The 23,976-nt window shown below is 37.9% G+C and overlaps 1 protein-coding gene across 4 annotated transcripts in view; it reads right to left on the bottom strand.

Moving 5' to 3' along the window:
• Positions 1–23,976, bottom strand: part of CDH8 (cadherin 8) — a 363,670-nt gene that overhangs the window by 142,838 nt on the left and 196,856 nt on the right. For all 4 annotated transcript variants that reach the window (XM_053211373.1, XM_053211374.1, XM_053211375.1 and 1 more), the window contains 2 exons: positions 23,590–23,777; positions 20,166–20,419 (listed from right to left, as the gene is read on the bottom strand). In XM_053211373.1, coding sequence (XP_053067348.1) covers positions 20,166–20,419; positions 23,590–23,777 — 442 coding nt within the window. The remainder of the gene's footprint in view (positions 1–20,165; positions 20,420–23,589; positions 23,778–23,976) is intronic.

The following is a 23,976-nucleotide window of genomic DNA, read 5'->3' as shown; positions in this document are numbered from 1 at the left end:
ATTTTTTCACTGGTCAAATATGGTTGCAGACTAAAAATAAAGCATCAATCAGTCTCTAAAGATATGTTCTAAAAGTGCTAGAGATATGTTTATCATTATCATCATCCTCCTCACCGTAATCACCATGTCTGATTGCACAAAAATTTAATAAACTTTCCTACTTAGAAGGTGGTAGAGAACGCCCCTTTCTTAGCAGTTTATAAATAGCATAAAACTGGAAAAACTTTTGGGTGTCATTTAAGTTTCTTAACTCTAACAGAGGCAGAGATATTTTTCTCATTTTTTAAAGTTGCAGTTCATGACAGACTTTATGGGGTGAGTCATAAGAATTTATAAAATAGGCTATAAATACAGCCCTTTAGTACGATCACAGGTGAGAATGTCATAATATTACAAGATTACACAATGGGAGGAACTTGATGGGGGAAAAAATGACTTTGTTTAAATTCAGTTTAAAGTCTACCTCAACTATTTAAAGATGTCCCTTGCTGCCTATGTAGATATTTCACACATCTGCCTGGTTGACTTTATGATAAAGGCTCCCAAGAACTGCTAAACATCCTAGAAGTCCTGATTCAACATAGTCAACAAGCATGCATTAAACACCAAATGTGGACCAAGCACAGTGCTAGATGCGTCTTCCTTCTTCTGTCCTCTGATCTTCAGTTTCTTTTTGTTTGTTTGTTTGTTTGTTTGTTTGAGAGAGAGAGAGACTACAGCCAGCGAGTGCAGGGGAGGAGCAAAGAGAGAAGAGAGAGAGAATCCCAGCATGTTGCATATGGTCAGCACAGAGACCAACATGGGACTCAAACTCACGAACCATGAGATCGTGACCTGAGCTGAAATCATGAGTTGGATGCTTAACCTATGGAGCCACTCAGGTGTCCCTTCTCTTTGGTTTCTTATAGAATAAAGAAGGGAAAAATGAAACCCTTAGAGGACATTTTAAGCAACATAACTAGTGAACAGCAGAACCAAAATGAATATTCATGTTTGATTCACTCTGAAGTCTATGTGTGCACCAGCTACAGGAAGGGCTTACCTTATTCATATATAAAGTAGGGGCGACATTAATACTGGATAGTAGGATTCTTGCGAGGACTAGAGGAGATGATAAGTGTGGCATACTTTGTCAATACGTGTGTGCTGCCCACTAAGTATCAGGGATCAAGACTCTACTATCATTTGTATGATAGTGACATCATTGAATGCCACCTTTGCACTCAATTTTCTGAACCCAAAATTGTGATTATTTTTCTTATTTTAGAACACACTGATTTAACATCTTACAAATGCCTATATATACGTGTGTGTGTATATGTGTGTGTGTATATATATACACACATATATATACATATATGTGTGTATATATACATCCTAATATAATATATACTATTATATATTATATAACATATAGTATTTTATAGTATATAGTATTATAATATATATAATTCCATATATTGAAATATATCTAAAGAAATATGATTTATTAAATCAGATGACAAGGAGTTAGACCTCGCTGGAAAGCCAGGGAATAAGAATTCTCCATCTCCCATCTTCTTTATAGACCTCCTGATAGGTTTTTAATCCACCTTTATTTTCTAGCAAACTTTTTTCTGCTCTGTTGTTTAAGGGCATGGCCTGAGTTTCTGGTTGTTTACATTAAGACTACCAGGAGAGTCCCAGACCATAGGCTCCATATGCATTAATAATCTCATCGTGGGGCACCTGCGTGGCTCAGTCGGTTAAGCATCTGACTCTTGATCTCGGCTCAGGTCATAATCTTGCTGTTCGTGAGATCAAGCCCCACATCAGGCTCTACCTGCTGATGGCACAGAGCCTGCCTGGGATTCTCTCTCTCCCTCTCTCTCTGCCCCTCCCCTGCTCATGCTGTCTCAAAATAAATGAAAAAATTTAAAAAAATAATAATCTCATCATAAAGAACATGGGTCCCAGTCTGACTGCCTCAGTTCCTGGCTTAATTTCACCATTTACATAGATGTGATTTACTCATGCTATTAGTCTATCTGGGTCTTTGTTACTTAATCTGTAAATTGGGAATTATAATGGGTTTTGTGAGTTTTAAATGAGGTACTGCATATAAAGCACTTACTACCGTGCCTGACACATAATAATTGCTCAGTAAATCTATTATTTAAAAATCTGTAATCTTATCATTACTTATCTGGACATGATAATAAGTTTCTCCTGATGATTCCCTAGTCGCTTCTCAGGCCCAAGGTAGCATCCATTTCACTCCTTGGTTCTCTGTCCCTCAACAAGTTCATCTGGATTTTCCTATCCGTAGAAGGAAACATAGAGGATGCCAGTTTAAGTGATTAAAAATAAAGCTGAGAAGGAAAAGCAAGTGTGGGGGAATGGGGAATGAAACCTGCATGTCTGGCACCATTTCAGATGTTTATTTTTCCACCAACTTTTCTGACCAAAATCTCTGTCTCATGAAATCACCATTGCGGGTCCACAGATTTAGTGGACACATTCAATTTTGTATTACTGTTGAGTAACATGATCTTTCTTAACCATAGTTAAAACTGATTGCATTTTAACATATTTTTAAAACTTATTCCACAACTAAAGATTACATTTAAAAACTGAAAGCATGCCACGTTTAGGAATGTTCTCAGAAGACGCTCAGGCCACCACCCACCCCACCCCAAGCACACACACGAGAGCCACAGCACCGCATCTCTAGCTGCAAAGGCTCACCTTGCTTTCCTCCAGTCCTCTAAGCTGCCACCATCCACTGCATTGCCTCGCATCCTCCCCTCCCCTCCCTCTCATGCCACTCTGTCATACAGCTACAACAGCAGCAATAAAGGGCAATACTTAAACACGAAACTCTACTACAGGCTCTTTCCTTAAGTCAGTTAACAGAAAATCATTTCAAAGAAAAACAGAATGGGTTAAGAAAACAAACCTGGAGGAACGACTGAAATATTAGGATCCAGTGTACTGTGTAAATTCTCAGAATGTCATGATTGGGGCTAGATACCTGGGAAGTAGATCCATAAGCCACTCTGTCTTCTGGGATTCCCAGTGTCTTTCTGAATAGCAGCACAGAGAAGTATAATCAGAGAAACCAGAGAACCTTCAGTGGAATCTCCCTGAAATCATGTACTATTCATAATCTCACAGTCTTGTCTATAAATAGGAAAGAATATCTTCTTCACAGAGTGGTGCTTTGCAGTAAATGAGTTGATACATGACTCACATTAGGCAAATAAATAAATGAGTATTAAAATAAATGATGAGCCAGTTTTTCAATCTGTAAGAGATGCCTTCAAGCCTAGAGTAACTGTGGACATAAATTTCTAGAAATGGAAATATATAAATAAGGGCTATCATTCACATATTTTAGTAGTCTTGGGAATGACAGAACTTCACAAATGACACTAGAAAGATATTGCAAAACCCTTGGTAATATTTGTCTATTCCCATCTTCACCTCTTTCAAACTACCTGCTAGTCTGAGTACCTCCATGGAGCACAGACTCTGAGTGATGACATGAAAGGCTATACTGGGTTTCTCAGCACACACCTCATCCATACAGATCCCTCTTCAAGGCTTCTGAGTCATTCTTTTCCTTACGGATGTTCCATTTTCTGTAGCTAAACATTTGCCAGACTTACACTTTTTTAGGACAAGGGGACATTTTTGATTCATTTATTACAATATCACATTGGTTAGATTTTGCACTGTAGTTACTCAATGACTGGTTGTAGGCAAGATGCACAAACATGTATCAAGCATAGGTTATAATTATATGTGAAATAGGGTACTAAAGAAATAAATACAAGGGAAAGCAATAAATGGGACAGGAGAGAAATAAAAAATAAGAAAGAAATATTTTGGTTCCTAAATCTACCGAAAAGTTCAATGCCTTCTAATTTGTATCTTAAAAGTCATAGGATCTGTATCTCCAGTATTCAAGTCTCCACTCTAATTTCTTAAAAGTTTGCATGTATTGGATTTGCTGTTCCTATGCAGAATTACTTAAAATGTGTTAGAGAAAAGATCTTGTTCTGAGAAGAACAGAATGTACTTTGGAGAGCCATCTTCCTGCCACAGTAAGAAGGAAAAGAATTCTTATTAACACAGTGGGAAGTGGCATGTGACAAAATGGGCTCCTTGGGTCATGTTAACATCAATTCTAATGACGGAAGTTTTGGAAATACACATTCTCCATCGAGTACAGTGAATAATGTTTTAGAAGCCCTGTTTAAACTCTCTCATTTTATTCTAACAAATTTCCTGGTTTGCTTCAATACTACTGTTTCTGTAACCTATGGTAGTATGTCTTAGAAGTAAATGGTGAAAGCTTCATCATCTTACTTTGTGAAATTAAAGCTATAGAGGCAAGAAAATTCCTACCTAGATGCATAGCACCTTGTTGGGAGACTCTACTTTAACATACATCATTCTGACCATGAACACAAATTGATGTCACCAGTTTACCCAATTAAGAGTAGCTTACAGAGAGAAGTAAATATAAGAAGATACCATTGGTGCAGCGGCTGAGAGTAGATCCAGATAGACCACTGGATATCACTGTGCTGGGAAAAGGCACCCTATTCTGCATTGCTGCCACCACTGATATTAAATAACAATGTTTACCTGAAACATGTAATATGTTTCCTCAATTAACACAGATCAACTATTTATATTTCATACCAGCTTGTGGCGCAAAATTCCACATGTGTATGTGTATTTTGTTTTCAATATGCAAGTATTATAGGTGCATATCCATTTAAAGCATCTCCCACCTCCTCTTCCCCATCCCACCCCTAACACTATGTACAGTGAACCTCTATCCCCTATTCAGTTTACCACTTCTTGGTCTATAACAATGTTAAGAACACTTTCAGGACTTTTAGAACTAAGTTCCTAAAGTCAAGGAGACTTTTTTTTTCACTCCCAATGACTTCAGTGCAACATGAGCCAAATGTGCAGGTTTAATTGTGCAGTGTGAAAAACCAGCTACACTGATTATATTAGCAATCAGATAAACTGATAAGAAGTTTCTTAAAAAAGTTATTCTGGACTATATTCTTTCACTATAATATTTAGGTTTTTTTTTATTATTTTTTAAATGTTTGTTTATTTTTGAGAGAGAGAAAGAGAAAGAGTGTGAGCGGGTGAGGGGCAGAGAGAGGAAGACAGAGAATCTGAAGCAGGTTCCAGGCTCTGAGCTGTCAGCACAGAGCCTGACGTGGGGCTCGAACTTGCGTACTGCGAGATCATGACCTGAGCCAAAGTTGGACACTCAACCCACTGAGCTACCCAAGCGACCTGCCACTATAATATTTGTGAAACACGTGATGATTTTTCCAGGGAATGGCCCTCCTGTTCTTAACTTCTCTGCTAAGCCAATTTATATAACCAATACTCACTTTCTTCATCTAAAAATGAGAACAACATGATTGCCTTCTTTTAAAGATTAGGTGAATCTGAAATTAGATAACACATTCTAAATTTCCTCACACTTTTTGGGGCCCCTGGGTGGCTCAGTTGGTTAAGCATATGATTTTGGCTCAGGTCATGATCTCACGGCTTGTGAGTTCCAGGCCCGCATGGGCTCTGTTCTGACAGCTCAAAGCCTGGAGCCTGCTTCAGATTCTGTATGTTCCCCTCCCTCCCTCCCTCTCTCCCCTTCCCCTACTCATTTTCTCTCTCTCTCTCTCTCTCTCTCTCTCTCTCTCAAAAATATATAAAAACATAAAAATTTTAAATTTCCTCACACTTTTTAAAAATGGTTTTACACTGAGTATTTATCATTATTTCTAGAATACACTCTGCCAAATATCTAGGTATTTTTAAGTAACAACAACAGAATATTTGAAAGATTCTGGTTTTTTGGTGTCCATATGGAGACAGACATAATGTTGTAGTATTTCGACTTACTGTTTTCACCTAAAGAGTGAAGCAGATCCACCCAACCCAATCAATCTCAGGTATCTTTTACTTTATTTAGGGTCAAGTATAGAAATCTCAGATTTCAATTCTGTCAGTTCATATGAGGTTCCATTTTTTGAGCATGCGTTTTGGTTTACAGTTTATCCCACTTATACCTTGGGAAAATAGCAGCCTAAAGCCATAGTCTCATGTGTAACTTTCTGTAGCTGCAGAACCAAAACACAAACAACAACAAAAAAGAGAATTACTTAAAGTAAATCTCAGGTAAATTTGATTCATGGTTAATTCTTCCATATTTACATAATGTCTTTGGAGAAATTCTAATTTTATCCCTGAGTCATCGAAATAATCATTCATAACTGAAAATTCTAAATATGATATTATAGCAAATATATGAAAAAAGTAGAATACATTTTTACACAATATGAAGGTATTAAATATAAGTTTTTATTTTTATGTTTTTTTAATTTCAGTAAAGTTTTAGTGGCTACTTCTTTTAGGGAAGAAGCTAAATGTTTGAATAGAGACTCTCCTCTTAGATGTACTGGTGTGACCTTTACATTGTTTACAATGAAAAGCAGCAAGCTCCGTAATGAAGTCACATCGCAGTAAGTCCAAATGTGCCTGGGAAAGGGGGAGGGGTGGCCAGAGATAACACTAAGAGGATATAGTATCTCTTTAAGGACAGGAAGAATGAGCAGGATTTTTCCAGGTGAAATATGTAAGGACAGCATCCTCAGCATAAAAAAAAAAAAAATGCACACAGAAAATCTTGAGAGTTTGGATTTGTTTAGGAAACTATAAAATTAAAGGACTAGATTAGTGTGGGGAGAGCTCAGGTCTGACAGATGAGAATTCTGTCTTTTCTTTCCCATCCTTTCTTCCATCTTGGCCCTTACATGGCCTCGTTCTCATGTCACTGAGTCTATAGGTAAAGAAAGACAATGAAAGTAAATAAGTTTTTTCAAAACTTACAGTCATAGGTTCATGAAGAAAAAAAGAAAAGGGCTGAGATACATAAAATATTACAAAAATCTTCACATCAAAAGAAGAAGCAAATACGAAAAGTCTGAGTTAGGAATAGTGTGCTTGAAGACCTTAACAGAGGATGGTGTGGTTGAAGTTCAAGACTCAACAGGTGAAGGGCCTCAGGGAATACATCATGAAAGACCTTGGAAACTGTATGAAGGATTTTTTTTTCACCTGTAGGAAATGGGAAGCCACTTGAAAAAATATAGAAGGAGAGTGATATGATCTAAAACACAGCTGAATTTCATAGATCTTTTTGTGATGTAGAAATATGCTCTGAGCCATCCAATATGGTGACCCCTAGCTACATGTGGCTGTTTAGCCCGTGAAATCCTGCAAGTATAACTGAGGAATAGAAATGTGTATTTTATGAAGTTTAAAGTAATTCTATTCCAATTCAAAGATCCACGTGTGACCAGTGGCTAACCTATTGGTCAACACACAGCTCTCAACTGAGTTAATGATCATTTTGGCAGCTGTGTGAATATCAAGGCATGAGACTGGCAAATGGGACTTTTGCAACTACTCACATTAGATGATGGTGCTTGAGCTTAGAAAGTAAAATAAACATAACATGGTAATTGTTTGGATGTGGGAACTAAAGGAGGTGGAAGAATATTGAAGAAATACCCTTATGAAAGGCTCACAGCCTTTTCCTCTTCTCAGGGGAAATCTAAAAGTGGAGAACATTCTTTAACTCTGTTAAATGTCTTCTGGGGGCTTCCAATCATGCCAATAATGACTTTTCTTTATATGAAAGGATACTGAAAGTTAATGAGGCTACATTAACAATAAAACAGAGATGGCGTGAAATTTAAAAAAAAAAAAAGTACTCATTATGTATCAGTCTGGACCATAGGACCATACCCAGAATTAAGATTGAGTAATATATTTAATGTATTTATTGTGGTCTTCCTAATTTTCAGCTTCTCTGGTAACCCCGTGTATTAAATTCTTACTTAATCCTCTATATAAATGACTGGAGTAGCCCATATAAATTGTCCTGACTCTCAATGTCTATGGTTGTAAAATTAAGATAATACACATTCTTCCTCGGTCATAAAGTTACTGAGATAGTAAGTATAAAATCCTGACCATAGTATCTGACATTAAATGTCGGAAAGCTATAAGGATGATTATATATCTGTCCAATTTTGGTCAAAATCACTTACTGTACAAAAGAAAAAAAGTATTTATTAAAAACATGCATACCCAAGAAATAATACAAATATATTTTAAATATTAACTATATTAAAGCAGGTGTTTTTAATGCATAAAATTGTATATATATTGGAATTTTAATTAGACATTTAGTAAATTCTGGATCATTTAATAAATGCTAAGGATTTATGCTAAATGATAGGTATTAATAGGTGGACAAGATGTGGCCTGTTAAATCTTAAGGGCTGGAAATGAATTTACATTGCAATAGCATGTTTACCTATATGATATACAATAGTACTAATATAAGCACACTATTCCAGTGTCAGGCAGATGTAATTTGTCTAGGGGGAAAAATATTTTCCACTAAAAGTACCCATCTTTAAGCACAAGGCCTGCCCGCATTGTCTAACTTAATCTTGTACATTTAAGCAAGTGCAAAGCCCAATATCATGCATGTGATATTTAATACAGGTGATCTAGACAGGCTTCTTCTTTTTCCAGTGAGCATATCTCCCACACTTCACCATACTTTGGGGCCTGCTCCCTTTCCATATCTGCTCTGTCCTATTGTCTTCACAGGGACATTTAGATCTATTGCTGTCTTTTGCACCATTAAATATATTTTCCCTAACTCTGATCCTTCTTAAGGACTTTCCTAAATCTTATTTACTGTGAAGCTACACCTCTCAGCAGACTATCCCAAAACTTGATTTGAATCTAGAAGCCCATTTGGAAGGCACTTCAACTTGAACCACTCTGCTCCCCAGCAAGCTGGCTCCAGACACATAGAATAGAACCAATAAACTTTTGATAGATGGATGGAGATGACATTTCTCCATTTTTAACGTGTTCTCTTCTAAAATATGCAATATTATGTTTCCCTCTGCAACACTAAGTCAAATCTGATTGTCCTTTATCAAAAGCAAGGTTGTATAATACCTTGTGTCAAATCAGAATGTAGAAATATAAGGAAAACTGAAGGCTTGGTTGAAATGACTCCCATAAATATTTGAACATCAGATAAGCATGTCAATCTCCCTTTGTTGGGATGCAAAATAGAGGATTTATTTTGCTTTATGAGAGTAACAATATTAGATAACATTGCTCAGCCTACACAGGCATCTTTGTTTCTCTCAGAATATAAACATTATTATCAAATTTGTTCCCTAGAGAAGACAAAGACTTCACCCATCAGAAAACAAAAACAAAAACAAAAAAACACAAACTTTTTAAACCCAAGATCAGCATTTTCCAATTTTTTTGTCCTGTCTCTAGATTCTTAAGCTATTTTTACCACTTAGATCACTCACATTTTATAAAATATTTTATAAATACATGCAGCTTCATAGTTTTGGATAACTATTGCCATACTACACCGATAACATTTCAGCTAACCAATCTGGCACTTTGGTGTTTGCATCTCAAAATGCAGAACAAATACACATTTGCCTAAAGGAAGACACTGTAGTGTGGTGGCAACATGGATTTGGGAGCTACATGGCTAGCAGTATGAATTTAGTCAAATTACTTCATGAATAAAGATGTTTAGTGCTCTTATCCACGGCTGACATGAAGATATGCTGTGCAGATATCCCTTCGAGGAAGCAAGCCTGGGCTGTGTGGGGAGAGGTCAGTAGACACCCTTCAGCTATCCACTCCTTAGAATCTGGATCCTTTGCAGAGAACCTACACTCCAGAGTTCATCTGGAGATGACACAAGCAGAGGGATGATGCATTTCTCTGATGGTTAACACTCATCCCAGAAAGACCCACTGGATTGGGTCTTTTGCCAGGACTGCAATGCCATTCGATTTCTCCCCTGCTTATCCTGCTTTTGTCTCCTTCCATTCACAGGTGCTGATCCCTAATAAACATCTTGTACTTCCAATGCATCTACTCCCAGGGAAAACAACTTGCAACAAGTTGTTTAATGGAAATAGGATACATGTCACTCATAGAGTTAAGGTAATGAAGTGTGAATGAGATACATGTGAAGGGCACTATACTAATATGCTAAATAGTCACGAATAAAGATCCACAGATTATTTCCAGTATCACTTGGTGACTATCTAGTCTCATATTGGAGAATACATGTTAGAGTCTGTTAGCACACTACAGTAGCAAGTCTATTCAAGTTAATTTCTCTTTTTAGGGGATCTCATGCTTTTAGACAGAAAAATACTGCTGAAATCAGATAATTTACGAAGACACTGAAATGAAGACACCAGTGTTTGGCTAAGGCAGTCACCAGTCACACTTCTAAAAACCCTATATTATACTTACTACTGAGGTCTGGAGAATGGAGGAAAAAAATCTATTTTTTTAATAAACTCATGCAAAAAACAAGTAAATTCCCCGCTCCAAGCAGGTAAGCATCACACCATTTCTCAGGATGCCCTTTCACAGCTTGTATGGTAGTTATGGGGATCGGCTCCAAAGCTACACTAAACAAAACTAGTCATTTCTGGCAGAGTCAACATGAGAATACACTGCCATGGATCCCATGAGAACCAATGTCCCGAGGGCTCTCAGACAAAAATGGACAAAGTCAACTCCTATCACATAGTCTAACATAAAGAATTTCTTTGGCTGCTACAGGTTTAAAAAAATTATATATATATATATATATATATATATATATATATATATATACATGTATATGTATATATATATATGTATGTATGTATATATATATATAATTTTTACATGTATATATATATACATGTATATATATATACATGTGTGTGTGTATATATATATATGTATATATATATATATATATATACATATATATATATATATATATATTTTATCTTTAGGGACTTTCTGAGACAGAGTAAGATCCCAGAATTATACAGGAGCCAACTGTTCAAATTACTGATGAAAATCCAAACTGCTATCAGTCCAGGGTAGGGTTTGGAAAAAAAAAAAAATTTCTGTAAAGTAAGTATTTTAGGCTCTGCTGGCCATACTATCTCTGTCACAGCTACTCAACTCTGCAGTCTTAGGGCATAAAAGAATAAGGGTGGTTGTGTTCTAATAAAACTTCAAAAAAAGGTGGTAGACCAGATTTAGCACACAGGTTATAGTTTATTGACTGCAGGCCTACGGTAATAGAGTAAAAGTATTCGCTAAAAGTCATGAGTCCTCCTTTAAGTAGGTCCTAAAGAAAAAAAAAAGGGCAGCTCTTGGGAGGAGGGAGACTCATACACCTGTTACACCTGTTACACCCAGAAGGATAAGTATCGTGAAACTCGCAATGCTCAGTGCATTAGAATCTAGAGCACAGACCAGTATAGGAGCTTCAGGGTCCTGTCTTCCATCATATGCTCTGGATATTCTGCAAAACTACACAAAGTTCAAAGACTGAATGTGTGCTGCTTACATTTTCTCCTTCTTAAAAAGTGCAATGCGCTTTGGCTAATTAACATACCTGTGGAATCCTAGTGCAAAGGAACTTGAGTTCAAATCAGTGTGGCCACAATGTCTTTGATCCCGATAGTGTCCCTTAGGGCACAGTTAGGGAGATGCTGTTGTCAGAGAAAGGCAGTGTATGTCTATTTTTCAAGTTTAACAGGCATACAGGTACTTTTCTATTATAAAACATGTTTTGCTAAACACTGGTTTGCAGCCTCTATATGGAAAATTTATAGGAAGATGCAATTTTGAGCCAACTGCAAGTGAAGATGCTATTTAGAGCCACTTATAATGAAATAAACCCCTTAGTTATGAATCAGTTATTATATTTCGGTGAACTCCAACTGTTTCTTTCTCACTGCTTAATTTCATTCTAGCTTTTGTTATTATGCCTAAAGAAACCATTTTAACATTTTCTCGCATGCATTTTGAGTATCAAAAATTCCATCTACAAGTTTTCAGCTTTTTGCCTCTAATTGCTCCACTGGTTGCTCTAACTGCTTTAATAAATAATATTATCTGGTGCTGCTGGTCCCAGGATTCTAAGGTCTCTGCATCACATATTATTTATTACTCCTCTAAGGAGAAAAAAGGATTCCTTTTTTACCCAAAGCATTTCTTTACAGAGAGAGAGAGAGAGGATAAAAGAAAAAAAAACATTCAAATTAATATAGGGTTTTCTACAGTGTGAGATATTTCCACTTTAGCATCATTGGATGTATATGGCTGTTTCTATTCAAATCCATTATGAAATGAGGACACTTCTTCCTTCATGTGACCCTAACATTCCAGAATCCACCCTTATTCATCATTTTTAGAAAACATGTATCTAATTAGATAAATGTGAAAGTTGGGTTTTTCATGGCTATTTAGCCAGCCTCCCTACTACAGAATAAGGTCCATGGGGCAGGGGCTCTGTCTTTACAGAAATCCCCTAGTAAAATAAATAAATTCTATATATGACACATATATATACACGTACGTATATGTATACGAAAATGTATATATAGTCTGAGTGTGACTGAATGGATAAATGACTATCTGACTAAATGAAAATATGACTTAATAGATGAATTAAGTAGTATTAGTTGAATTAGCAAGTACAGTGAGATTTGTTATGGAACAATGATTTGGAAGGGTTGGTATTTTTGATTTGGGACACAATCAAGCTTTTATCTGGCTAAGAGTGTGCAGGAATGAAATGGCCAAATTTTAATTATTTTAAGAAAACTCGGTCCTTGCACTAGATCCTTGCACACAGGTGGTTAGAATGCAAAGAAGTGCAGCTTCTATGGAAAACAGTATGGGAGTTTTAAAAAATAATTTAAATAGAATTACCATATGATCCAGCAATCTCACTTCTGGGCATTTGTCCAAAACAATTGAAACCAGGATCTTAAAAGATATTAGTATCCTATGTTCACTGTAGCACTCTTTATAATAACCAAGATATAGAAACAACCTAAATGACCATCAACAGATGAATGAATAAAGAAAACATGGTATGTTGATAGAACGGAGTAATATTCAGACTTAAAAAAGGAAATTGTGTGGGGGTGCCTGGGTGGCTCAGTCGGTTGGGCATCCGACTTTGGCTCGGGTCATCATCTCACCATTCGTGGGTTCAAGCCCCACATCGGGCTCTGTGCTGACCGCTCAGAGCCTGGAGCCTGCTTCGGATTCTGTGTCTGCCTCTCTGTCTCTGCCCCTCCTCCCTCGAGCACTCTCTCACTCCCTCTCTCTGTCTCTCTCAAGAATAAATAAACATTGAAAACAAGAAAGGAAACTGTGTAATATGCCATGTCATAGGTGAACATGGAGGCCATTATGCTAAGTGAAATAAGCTAATGACAGAAACATTAAGTACCGCATGATTCCACTTATGGGAGACAATCCGAAATAGTCAAATTCATAGAAGCATCAAATGGTGGTTGCCAGGGGCTGGCGGAAGGGGGAAACGGGGAGCCTCTAATTAATGGATATAAACTTTCAGTTACATAGGATGAATAAATTCTGGAGATAAGCTCTACAATACTGTACTTACAGTTAACAATACTGTATTGTGCACTTAAAAATCTGTTAAAAGACAGAAATCATGTAAAGTGTTCTTATCACCAAAAAAATAATAGTAATAATAATAAATAAAAACAAACAAACAAAAAATAGGTCCTTCCCTAAAATGGAAGTTATTGCAAGACTGAGGAGTCAATCAGTACACAGTCTACTCTCCAAATTAATGCCAGGTTCTCTACTGAATGAAATATTTCCACTTTTGCATCACTGGGCATCAGGATTGTAAGGAGTGTTTTCAGGAAAAGAGCTCATTAACAGCAAGCTGGATAACGACAGTGAATTATAAAAATGCCCAAGTACAAGTAGGAACTAAAAATGTAATCTCTGGTGTTGAGTGGGCACTTACTTTCAGGAGAGGACTTGTGACAACAGAGCACTGTGCCTACCATGATCAGGTGTCCGTCTACTCTGCCTGCTGAATGGCCATTATCCCTACTTCTAATTTAAGCAGTTCATGTAGTCTTACCCAAGGTGAAGGCTCTGAAAGAAACAGGAAGCAACTACTAACAACCCCAGACACATGTCATCTCAACACAGTGGTAACATCAAATACACACTTCTCATAAATTTATTTAAAGGGAAAAATGAACCATAGAGGGTTTACATGAAGGCACTGACTTAGAATTTCACACCTACCCGGTGCTAAGAATTTTTACCTTACATAAACAGTTTACTGCACATAACAGCATTTCAGAGTGTCTGTCACTAAGTATGGACTCAGTAAATATGAGATGTCATCAGCCTACTCCTCATGAAAGATGCCAGAAGCATGCACAGACATAGTAGTCAATGGTAAGAATAAATTTAGGTTTAAATCCTGGCCCTGCAATCCCTAACACACACACAGGGAACTTTTTCAGAGACTCAGCTTCCTTCTCCATAAAACTAGAATCACACCGATGACTTTATAGCAACTTTTGTGAGAATTAAAGTGAATTGGTACATAATAGTAACTTACACCATGTTTCATTATGTTATTGTTAGAACATCATTTCTTCTTTTACCTCCATCATCACGATTGTGTTTACAGCCAACAGTAACAAAACTCATACAAAGGGGTAGGGCTGAGGAGCAAAGAGCATTCACCCATGCTCTGATTAATGCCACAGACCTGGTCTATCTTCCTTCCTTGTTGGTATGCATCCTGAATGGAATGAGGCCATTTAGAGAATGCACAGTTTATTATTTCAATTAAAATTTGTCCTGCTTGGCTGTTCCAGCAGGCAGAGACATGGGTGAAGTCACAGAGATCTCAGGGATAGAGTGAGGCAGAGGGACAGAGGATAGGCACTGTGTTGTCAGGAAAACCCAGGTATGCTTCATGGTTCCACTACAGTATTTGTGTGATACTCAGCAATTGAGGCTTTTTATCTGCAGTTTCCTCATCAGTTTGCGATAATGAGAATATATGTTCTATCACAGAGGTGTTAGGGAATGAAATGAGTATACTTAGCACATCCTTGTCACATATTAAGCACTCACCAGTAACAATACTCACTGCAGTAGCAGGGGCGTTTTACACTAACTGAGGTTAGACTATTTAGCAGCTAACTGTTAAAGGAAAAACAGGTAATTCTGCACAGGGAAGCAACCATTTGTAGAGGAAACTCTGCTTACATAAGTACCAGAGTTAAAAAAAAATGTTTATTCTTGAGAGAGAGAGAGAGCAGGCACACATGGGGGACAGGGGAAGACAGAAAGGGAGACAGAGGATCTGAAGCAAGCTCTGTGTGTTAGTGCAGACCCCAGTGAGGGTCTCCAACTCACTAACCATGAGACCATGACATGAGCTGAAGTCAGACACTTAACCGACTGAGCCACCCAAGAGCGCAAATACTGGATTTTTAATTTGTGTTTAGGACATGAAATTGATGGTGGCTTTATTAACTGGCAATGCTAGTAGCTACTATATTTTTTTAAATTTAATAACTTAATTATTTCAGTTACCCTGTGAGGAACATGATATTAACCCAAAATACATGTGAGGAAACTGAGTCTAAGAGAATTCCAGAGACCAGCTGCTGGAGGAAGTAGCAATGATAGGATTGCTCAAAATGTAAGCTCAAAATGTATCACCTTTTTAAATATAAATAATTTACCCGACTTCATTCAATATTACTCAGAGACATTTAGTATTGAAAAGAATAGCAAGTATTTAATTAATGTTCCTGGCAGGGACAAGGTAAGACCCTCCATGCCACTGTCTACTTTCCCCTGAAAGGGCATAGAGAAAGATACAGATACGAATGTAGTTACAGACACAGGTTTAGGTACTGGTGCAGCCACTCTGGAAAACAGTATGGATGTTCCTCAAAAATTAAAACTAGTGGGGCACCTGTGTGGCTCAGTTGGTTAAGCATCTGACTTTGGCCTTGGCCATGATCTGGCCGTTCCCGAGTTCGAGCCCCATGTCAGGCTCTGTGCTGACAGCTCAGAGCCTGGAGCCTGCTTCAGATTCTGTGTCTCCTTCTCTCCCTCTGCCCCTCCTCTGCTCATGTTCTGTCTCTCTTAAAAATAAACTCTAAAAAAAATTAAAACTAGAACTACTCTATGACCCAGCAACTGCACTACTAGGTATTTATCCAAAGAATAAAAAAAAATGCTGATTTGAAGGGGCACATGCACCCCAATGTTTATAGCAGCACTGTTGACAATAGCCAAAGTATGGAAAGAGCCCAAATAGACTGATTAATGGATAAAGAAGATGTGGTATATACATTGAATGGAATTGTACTCAAAGATCAAAGATCAAGAATATTGCCATTTGCAACAATGTGGATGGAACTAGAGTATATTATGCTAAGAAAAATAAGTCAGTGAGAGAAACACAAATATCATGATTGCATTCATATGTGGAAGTTAAAAAACACAACAGATGAAGACAGACGAAGGGAAACAAAAATAAGATAAAAATATAGAGGGAGACAAACCACAGAGACTCTTAAATACAGAGAATTTGAGGGTTGTTGGTAGGGTGTTGGGTCAGGGGATGGGCTAAATGGGCAATGGGCATTAAGGAGGGCACTTGCTGGGATGAGCACTGGGTGTTATATGTAAGCGATGAAACACTAAATTCTATTCCTGAAATCATTATTAAACTATATGTTAACTAATTTGGATTTAAATTAAAAAAATAAATTAAAAAAAAGTACAGATTTAGGTATAAGAATTTTAAAATACATGATATTTCCAACTTGATGATGTGCTCTAGAAAGAAGTTGAGTCTTAGGGGAAGTTGACCAACCAATAAACAACTGAGTTTTTAAACACAGCAAATGCCATAAAAAGGCCTCTTTCTTACTGCATGTCAAAGTAAACATTCCTCTAAAAGATGGGTACCTTCTTGTCAGCATATAAAATACAACAGTTCTAAAGAGACAATAATGCATAGCTATTTGTCACTCAGTAATTCCCTGAATATCCATGTCCTCTAGTTCTGTTTAAAAAGGTTAAATGGGTCTAAATCTGTCTGCTAGACTCAGAAGGAACCATGCATTGCTCTGGCTAGTCAGAAAATTTAATTTTCTACTCAAATTAACCAATTGTGCAAAGAGAGAGGAGAGCTGCTCTCCATAACGCAATGAAATGGGCGGGGGGGGGGGGGAGGGGAACAAGTACAGAAAAGCAGAAGTGCTGAAAAATGCAGTTGATGATTCTTACGTTCCCATCCCATGCATCCAATCCACCTCCATGCACACTGAGGGGGGCTTGCCTTCTGAATCACTCATCAAAGCCCTGTTGTAAAATGCTTTGAAACAGTATTCTCCCCTTCTTTGGGTGGGACCATAGATGCCAAGGAATAAGCGCTTGCCTGAAATCTATCAGAGGCACAGATGTCAGTGTCATCAGGTGGTATCTTATCTGTCCATCTCTCCAGGTAACATGTTAGCTTGCCTGAAAACAAAACACTTCTAAACCAGACAGTTGTTGCTAACCAGCTTCAAGCTTCCTCTACACCTGCCTTTCAAAGCAGTGGTAATAATAAAAATAACAACAGCAATAACAGTTAACAGTTAACTACAGTGATAATCATCATTTGATTCCCTGGGAACCAGGAGTTGGTATCAGTAAATCTCCACGTTTGCATCAGCATACGGATAGATAACAGAATGTGCAAAACTATGTGGGCAACCATGAACATGGATTTTTAATCAGTTCTGCCAATTTGAGGTTCCGGTCACTGTGGCATGAACAGTTCTTCAGACCTTCTCCTAGCCGATTAAGAGCCTATCTCTGCATTGGAAGTGTGTTCCCACTGCCACTATGGATTCCATGTTTGGGGTTTATATGTGATTGCCCCAATATCTGAAACCGCCTTGTCTGTAAGGGCCCCTGACGTGGCATACTCCTGAGCCCTTGTATGCTCCTTGCTAAAAAGCTTAGAGATCATGTAAAATCAAGGGTTAAAACTGGCCCCATCATTCAATTCTCCCTTCATTCTGTGTCATGCTTGGAGATGTGAGGCAAGAGGAAACTGCTCCTTTCTGTGTTCTTTCGGAGGAAAAGTAGTAAAAACATGAAACAGGACAGAATATTTAACAAATATGGCCTGTATTTATATATTGCCATCGCAATACAGAGCCATTTCACAACTTCAATATGTAGTCAGAAAATGAATGACCATGCACATTTATTTCTCGGGATACATTTTTCCCTTGTTTTCAACACTTGGCCCTTTGAGAGATACAATTCTCTTAGGCAACTATGGACATCCTGTATGGCTATAGCTTGTTGAACTTCTTCAGAACTGAGAATGGACACCTGACCATTTTTCAAATCCCCAGGTGGGATTTTATCTTCTCAGAGATTGGGCTCTTTTGAGGGAATTTTCTTTTTTTTTGTATCCTTTTGGGAAACCCTCTTCATTATCCTGAGTTTTGAAGTGGCTTGTATTAAAACCAGCTTTTCTGGATCTGAAAAGAATTATTTTTTGCCCAAACTATTTGGGGCACCGACTATTCTGTGAGTTTCACTTGTAGCCTCACAGTTTCAGTGCCCTTGTGAGTAATGGAAATTTAATACATAAAAAAAAAGTGAATAGATAAAACTTGCAGAAAGCTCACTTATCCAGAGTTTCTGTGATTAAACTAGTTGAAAATATATCCATTCAATGAGATGGGATGAACTGACCTCTAACTCCCAGATTAAAAGGACAATTCTTTAAGACTGTATTCCTCCCTCTCCCCACCTCTCCCTCTCTCCCTGCTTGTCTCTCCCTCCCCCTCTCTTTCTCTCTCTCTCTTCCAACAAGCTTTCTAAGACAATATTTGAAATCTATACTCAAGCACATCATTAGGCAGTTTACATGTTATAGATTTTCAGTGTTCATGTTATGTAGCTTCAGCACCTGTAGTGTCATGTAGATGAATGGCAAAAGAGAAAAGATGTACACAGCTCAACAACAATAACAAAAAAAATGGAATTGAGCCTCATTTCTAAAAAAAGCAGAAAAACTCTAATAAAGAATTGTTTCATCTTGGGGCACCTGGGTGGCTCCGTTGGTTAAACTCTTCAGCTCAGGTCATGATCTCATGGTTTGTAGGTTCGAGTCCCACGTCGGGCTCTGTGCTGACAGCATAGAGCCTGGAGCCTACTTCCAATTCTGTGTCTCCCTTTCTCTCTGCTCCTCCCTCACTCATGGTCTCTCTGTCTGTCTCTATCTCTCTCTCTCCCTCTCGCTCTCGCTCTCTCTTCCAAAAATAAATAAACATTAAAAAACAAACGAATTGTTTCATCTTGGGAAAAAATTCTGAGCAGGGAAAATATAAACAAAAGATTTTTTTGTTTAATGGCAAAGAAAGATTTTGTCTAAAAGGGGCCGATCCAGATATGCTGACCTATCAGAAATGCCCATGAAGTGATAAGAAGATAATTTGAAAGCCAAACACTAATGACACAGATGAGATAAGGGCCTCTTAATGAACTGAATGAGGCAGTGGTCTCATGTCTCTCAAGTTCTTATATATATAGTTCACTGTAACTGTCAGAAGAGAAAGAAGACAAACCAGCAATACTTGCCCAATACTAGAAAAAAAAATGCAATTTTGTATTTTCACTGAGTTCTCTGAAAGCTGCAATGGCTTCATTCATCTTGATATTCCTGGCTCTGGGTATTGCATGTAGGTCTTAGTAGGTGTGTGTGAACATGTGTGCCTGGGCACGTACGAGCACACACACATGCAGACATTGTGCTGACCAAAATCCCTCAGCCACGTGAGCTAATTACCAAAGGCAGCCACAAAGAATGTACACCTAATTGCATTCTGTACTGATGTGCTTGTCCTTTGATGTAGCCCCTATGCCTTTTAAAAAGGAAATACCTGGGGCGCCTGGGTGGCTCAGTCGGTTAAGCATCCGACTTCCGCTCAGGTCATGATCTCACCCCTTGTGAGTCCGAGCCCTGCATCAGGCTCTGTGCTGACAGCTCAGATGCTGGATCCTGCTTTGGATTCTGTGTCTCCCTCTCTCTCTCTCTGTCCCTCCCCAGCTCACACCCTTTCTCTCTTTGTCTCAAAAATAAACATTAAAAAAAATTATAAAAGGAATACCTTATAGGACTAGAGGTGATATCAGGGTCACGAGCAGTCACTTGCCCAATCACGGAGTTTAGAGCAGCATTTTCATGAACTTCGAGGAGGTAAGTAGGTGAAGAGAAGACAGGAGGCTCGTCAGCATCCTCAACAACAATTTTGACTGTCGCCGTGTCTTTAAAGGGCCCCCTGCCGCTGAAACGTGGGTCAATATGGACATTGGCTGCCTCTACCTTCAGTGTATAGGATTTTTTGGTCTCAAAGTCCAGAGGCTGTTAAGAAATGACAAAGATGAATGTTTCCCGCTAATGACCACAGCAGCAAGAACAAATGAGTATAATGCTGATGGATGATAGTTATGTGCATTTAAGCCCATTTGCGAGCCTTAATGGGATCACTCTCCATTCCCTCAGATTCAACCTGTAAATTTTACAGGCATTTATTGATATCTGTTTATTATACAAGCTCAGTGAATCTAATCTCCTATTGTTTTGTTTTGTTTTGCTCATTTCACTTGGAATTCACAAAATATTCACAGTCATGAATTGTGCCATCAAAATTTCACTTCAGAGTCATAATAAAATTTTACTAGTGGTGGCACGACCTGAATACCAATCAGCCAGTTAATCGGGCCTCTGCTGGTAGGAGATAAGGCAGCATCGAACACAATCTCTATCTGGGAAGAATATTTTATCATTTCTGCAACAGTGTGTGAAATGTAAAGAACTAGAAATAATCATTGTTTAGTCCAAGGAGACATTATAAAGCATAATTTAGCACTAATCCCAACAAAGAGTGTTTTCTGATTTCGCTTCTAAAATCACCGCTGCTCTACTGATCATGTGGCTAAAATGAGGTTTATTATTTTTTAGGGTATTCTTAGAAGGTCTCTATTATAAGTTCTGGGCTCTGAAGCAGGTGGGCATATAAAGAAATATGTATGCAGATACATATTTATCAGGGTTTATATTTAGAAGAAGGAAGGGCGAGAGCAGTATATATATAGATAACTAGGTCTGGCTGTGCCTCCACCAACCACTTAAAAGCAATTTGAAATTACCTCACTGCTCCATTACTAACAATACTTCTGACATATTAATATCTCATTCCTTAAAAGCCCCTACGACTTCAGCTAATGACCTAGGTGAAGAGAGTTAGGTAAAATATTTAGTTCCCCTAAATACTCAGAAGCCAATCTGTGTCAGATTCCTTACATTGCAATTCTTGTCAACTTGTAATATTTCAGATTTCATGAATAAACGTCTGTCAAAGTTCAGAGAGACAATTTAGGTGTGAGGTGCAATTCTTCACAATCTGCAATGCAGATTTTTAAAAAAATAAATCAGAAGACAAACTGGCATTAGGGAACTCTTTCAGAACTCCTGTATAAGCTTAAAGATGTATCTTTATTTCAAAATTGGGGTTGATCTTTCTACTTGAATTCAGTTCTAATGGGACTCGGCTTTTGGGGGAAATATTTTCTAGTAAACAAGGCATATAGTCACTTCCCTGTCTATTCTGAAATTCCTAGGCACACGTAGCCACGAATAGACGATTCAACATCAGCATTTGCAAAAATTTGCCAATCACCCCTACTGTAACTATTTTGCAATTTCAGATTCCTCACAAACACTGTTAAGTGTAGCAGATTATGTTCTGTTTATTTCTTAGTTCAACATAATGACAATGTATCCAAACACATCCCTAGTGTCCTTAGGATCTTATCAAACAGGAGACCCACGAATTGTAGAAATATGACTCCCTACATATTGCTCTCTACATGAAAATACATGGGTTTCTCAGTGTCAAAACATGTAGTATATAGTTCCACGTTTATGAATAACAGTGAATAAAACTATAACACACGGCTAACTGCTTCAGTTTATAAAAGCACCTTATGGTAGCAAAGGATGGCAGTTAATAATAACAATAAAAATGACATTAGGAATCATTAGCTAAAGAAAATGTGGCTCTGGGTTATTCAATAATTGACTCAAGCATAATTATACTGTATTCTATTTTAAACATGAGTTTTTAAATACTTTCCAACTCTTAACCTAAACTCAAGCCAGGTAGAAAGCTAGTGTTGTTCCGAACAGAGTTAAAATAAATGCAGCCTTTTTTTTTTCGCTTGAAATTAATTTAAAAAAATTCATTGATTTTGTAGAAAAAGTATGTCCAGGAAACTCCAGGTTCATAATCTTACTATCTCTCCAAGGGGGGTTTTTAGAGCATGGCCGTTGGAATCACGTTCTTGTGTAACATGATGGAGAGAATTAGATAGTAAGCTTGGAGTCACATGAATATAATGCTGATCAAGACAGGCTCCCAACAGTGTGCTCTGCCATTTATATTCTTATTCATGAACACACTCATCTAATTAAAATTAATTTGTACTGTTTTGTGAAAAAGATTTGAAAAACAGTATTGAAAAAAATACTCATGATGAGGATAAAAGGATATTTTCCCTTGCAAAGGTCCATGCCCATAAGATAATGAAATGCATTCTACATATTTTTTATGAATGTAGGTGTCATGATGATAAATAAATTCAGAAGCTACTGTACAGAATTTTTCACATCTATCACAAAAGAAATGGCTGCTGGCAAATGCAGATACAATAGCCATACATTATCTGTACTACTCATCTAGATGTTTCTTTCTCTCGTGGTAGCCCCACACCCGGAAGCAAGGCCAAGAGGAGCTTCGTTTACCATAATGCTTGGACCTTTGATGCATGGTTTGGAGTAACCAATGGTAGGAGGGTTGGCCCTGCCCTTCTAGTGCTAGGGCTGACCAGAACAACTCAGGCTGACTGTTCTGTCTGTCCTTGAGTTTCTCTGAAAGTAGAGCCTGCAATAAAAACTTGGGAATCTTCAATATATTTTGTGCAGATATTCCAGGAAGCAGGAGTGTGGAAATGGGGAGATTTCTACAGGGAAGGATTAAAGGCCACTGAACTTGCCACCTCTCTGGGCACCTGAATCTTTTTCCTACTGGGAATCCTCTTAAGAACCATAGACAATATGCCTCAGAATAATGTCTTCAATGAATAAGAACTGTCTGCCAATCTATGTCCTTCATTGCTTGAGGGTGACCTTTTGAGTGTTGACTTCCCTTTGTGACGAGGGTGCTCTTCAAAGGAAGTGAGCCAATTCCTTTGGCTTAGGGAAGAACACTGAGACACAGATGAGGGGAAATAATGGGTGAGATGGGATGCTACCAACACCACCATGGTAACTGGTTGCCCCCCAGTTAGCTGAAAGGGAAACTGGGGCCAAGTTTATGAGGTGCAAAAAGGACTCTGCTTTTTCACAGCTGAAGAAGCTAAACCTCTACCCATCCTAAGATTATGTCAGGAAGTCCGCTCAACCCCTGTCAACTTCAAAACTCAAGTTTCAAAGACGTCTTTGGAAGACGAACAAAATCTTCCTTAGCTTACCTTTCTTAGCCTTATAATACCATCCTGGGCCTGGGCATCAGAAGTGATTTCAAAGAGCGCTGTTCCATCTCCATCAATGATGTCATAGGATGACTGTGCATTTTCACCAATATCTTGATCGTTGGCCTTTACCCTTCCTATCGCAGTGCCAAGAACCACATCTTCTGGTACTGAGAAGTGATACAGACCTTAGGAAAAAACAAAACAAAACAAGACACTGAGCACTGCACAACTTCCATTCATTTACTGACCTATTCAGCAAATATTTATTGGGTACTTTCTTTGTTCTGAGCACACCTACAGATATTAACAGGACAGTGATGGAAAAGAGAAAAATATCCATTTTGCTGCGAAATGTACAATCTTTTAAATGAGTCAAAGAGTTCC

Source organism: Acinonyx jubatus, chromosome E2, assembly GCF_027475565.1.
Source record: "Acinonyx jubatus isolate Ajub_Pintada_27869175 chromosome E2, VMU_Ajub_asm_v1.0, whole genome shotgun sequence".
Lineage (NCBI taxonomy): Eukaryota > Metazoa > Chordata > Mammalia > Carnivora > Felidae > Acinonyx > Acinonyx jubatus.
Note: the sequence above shows the minus strand (reverse complement) of the source record. Positions and strands in the feature narration are given on the sequence as shown.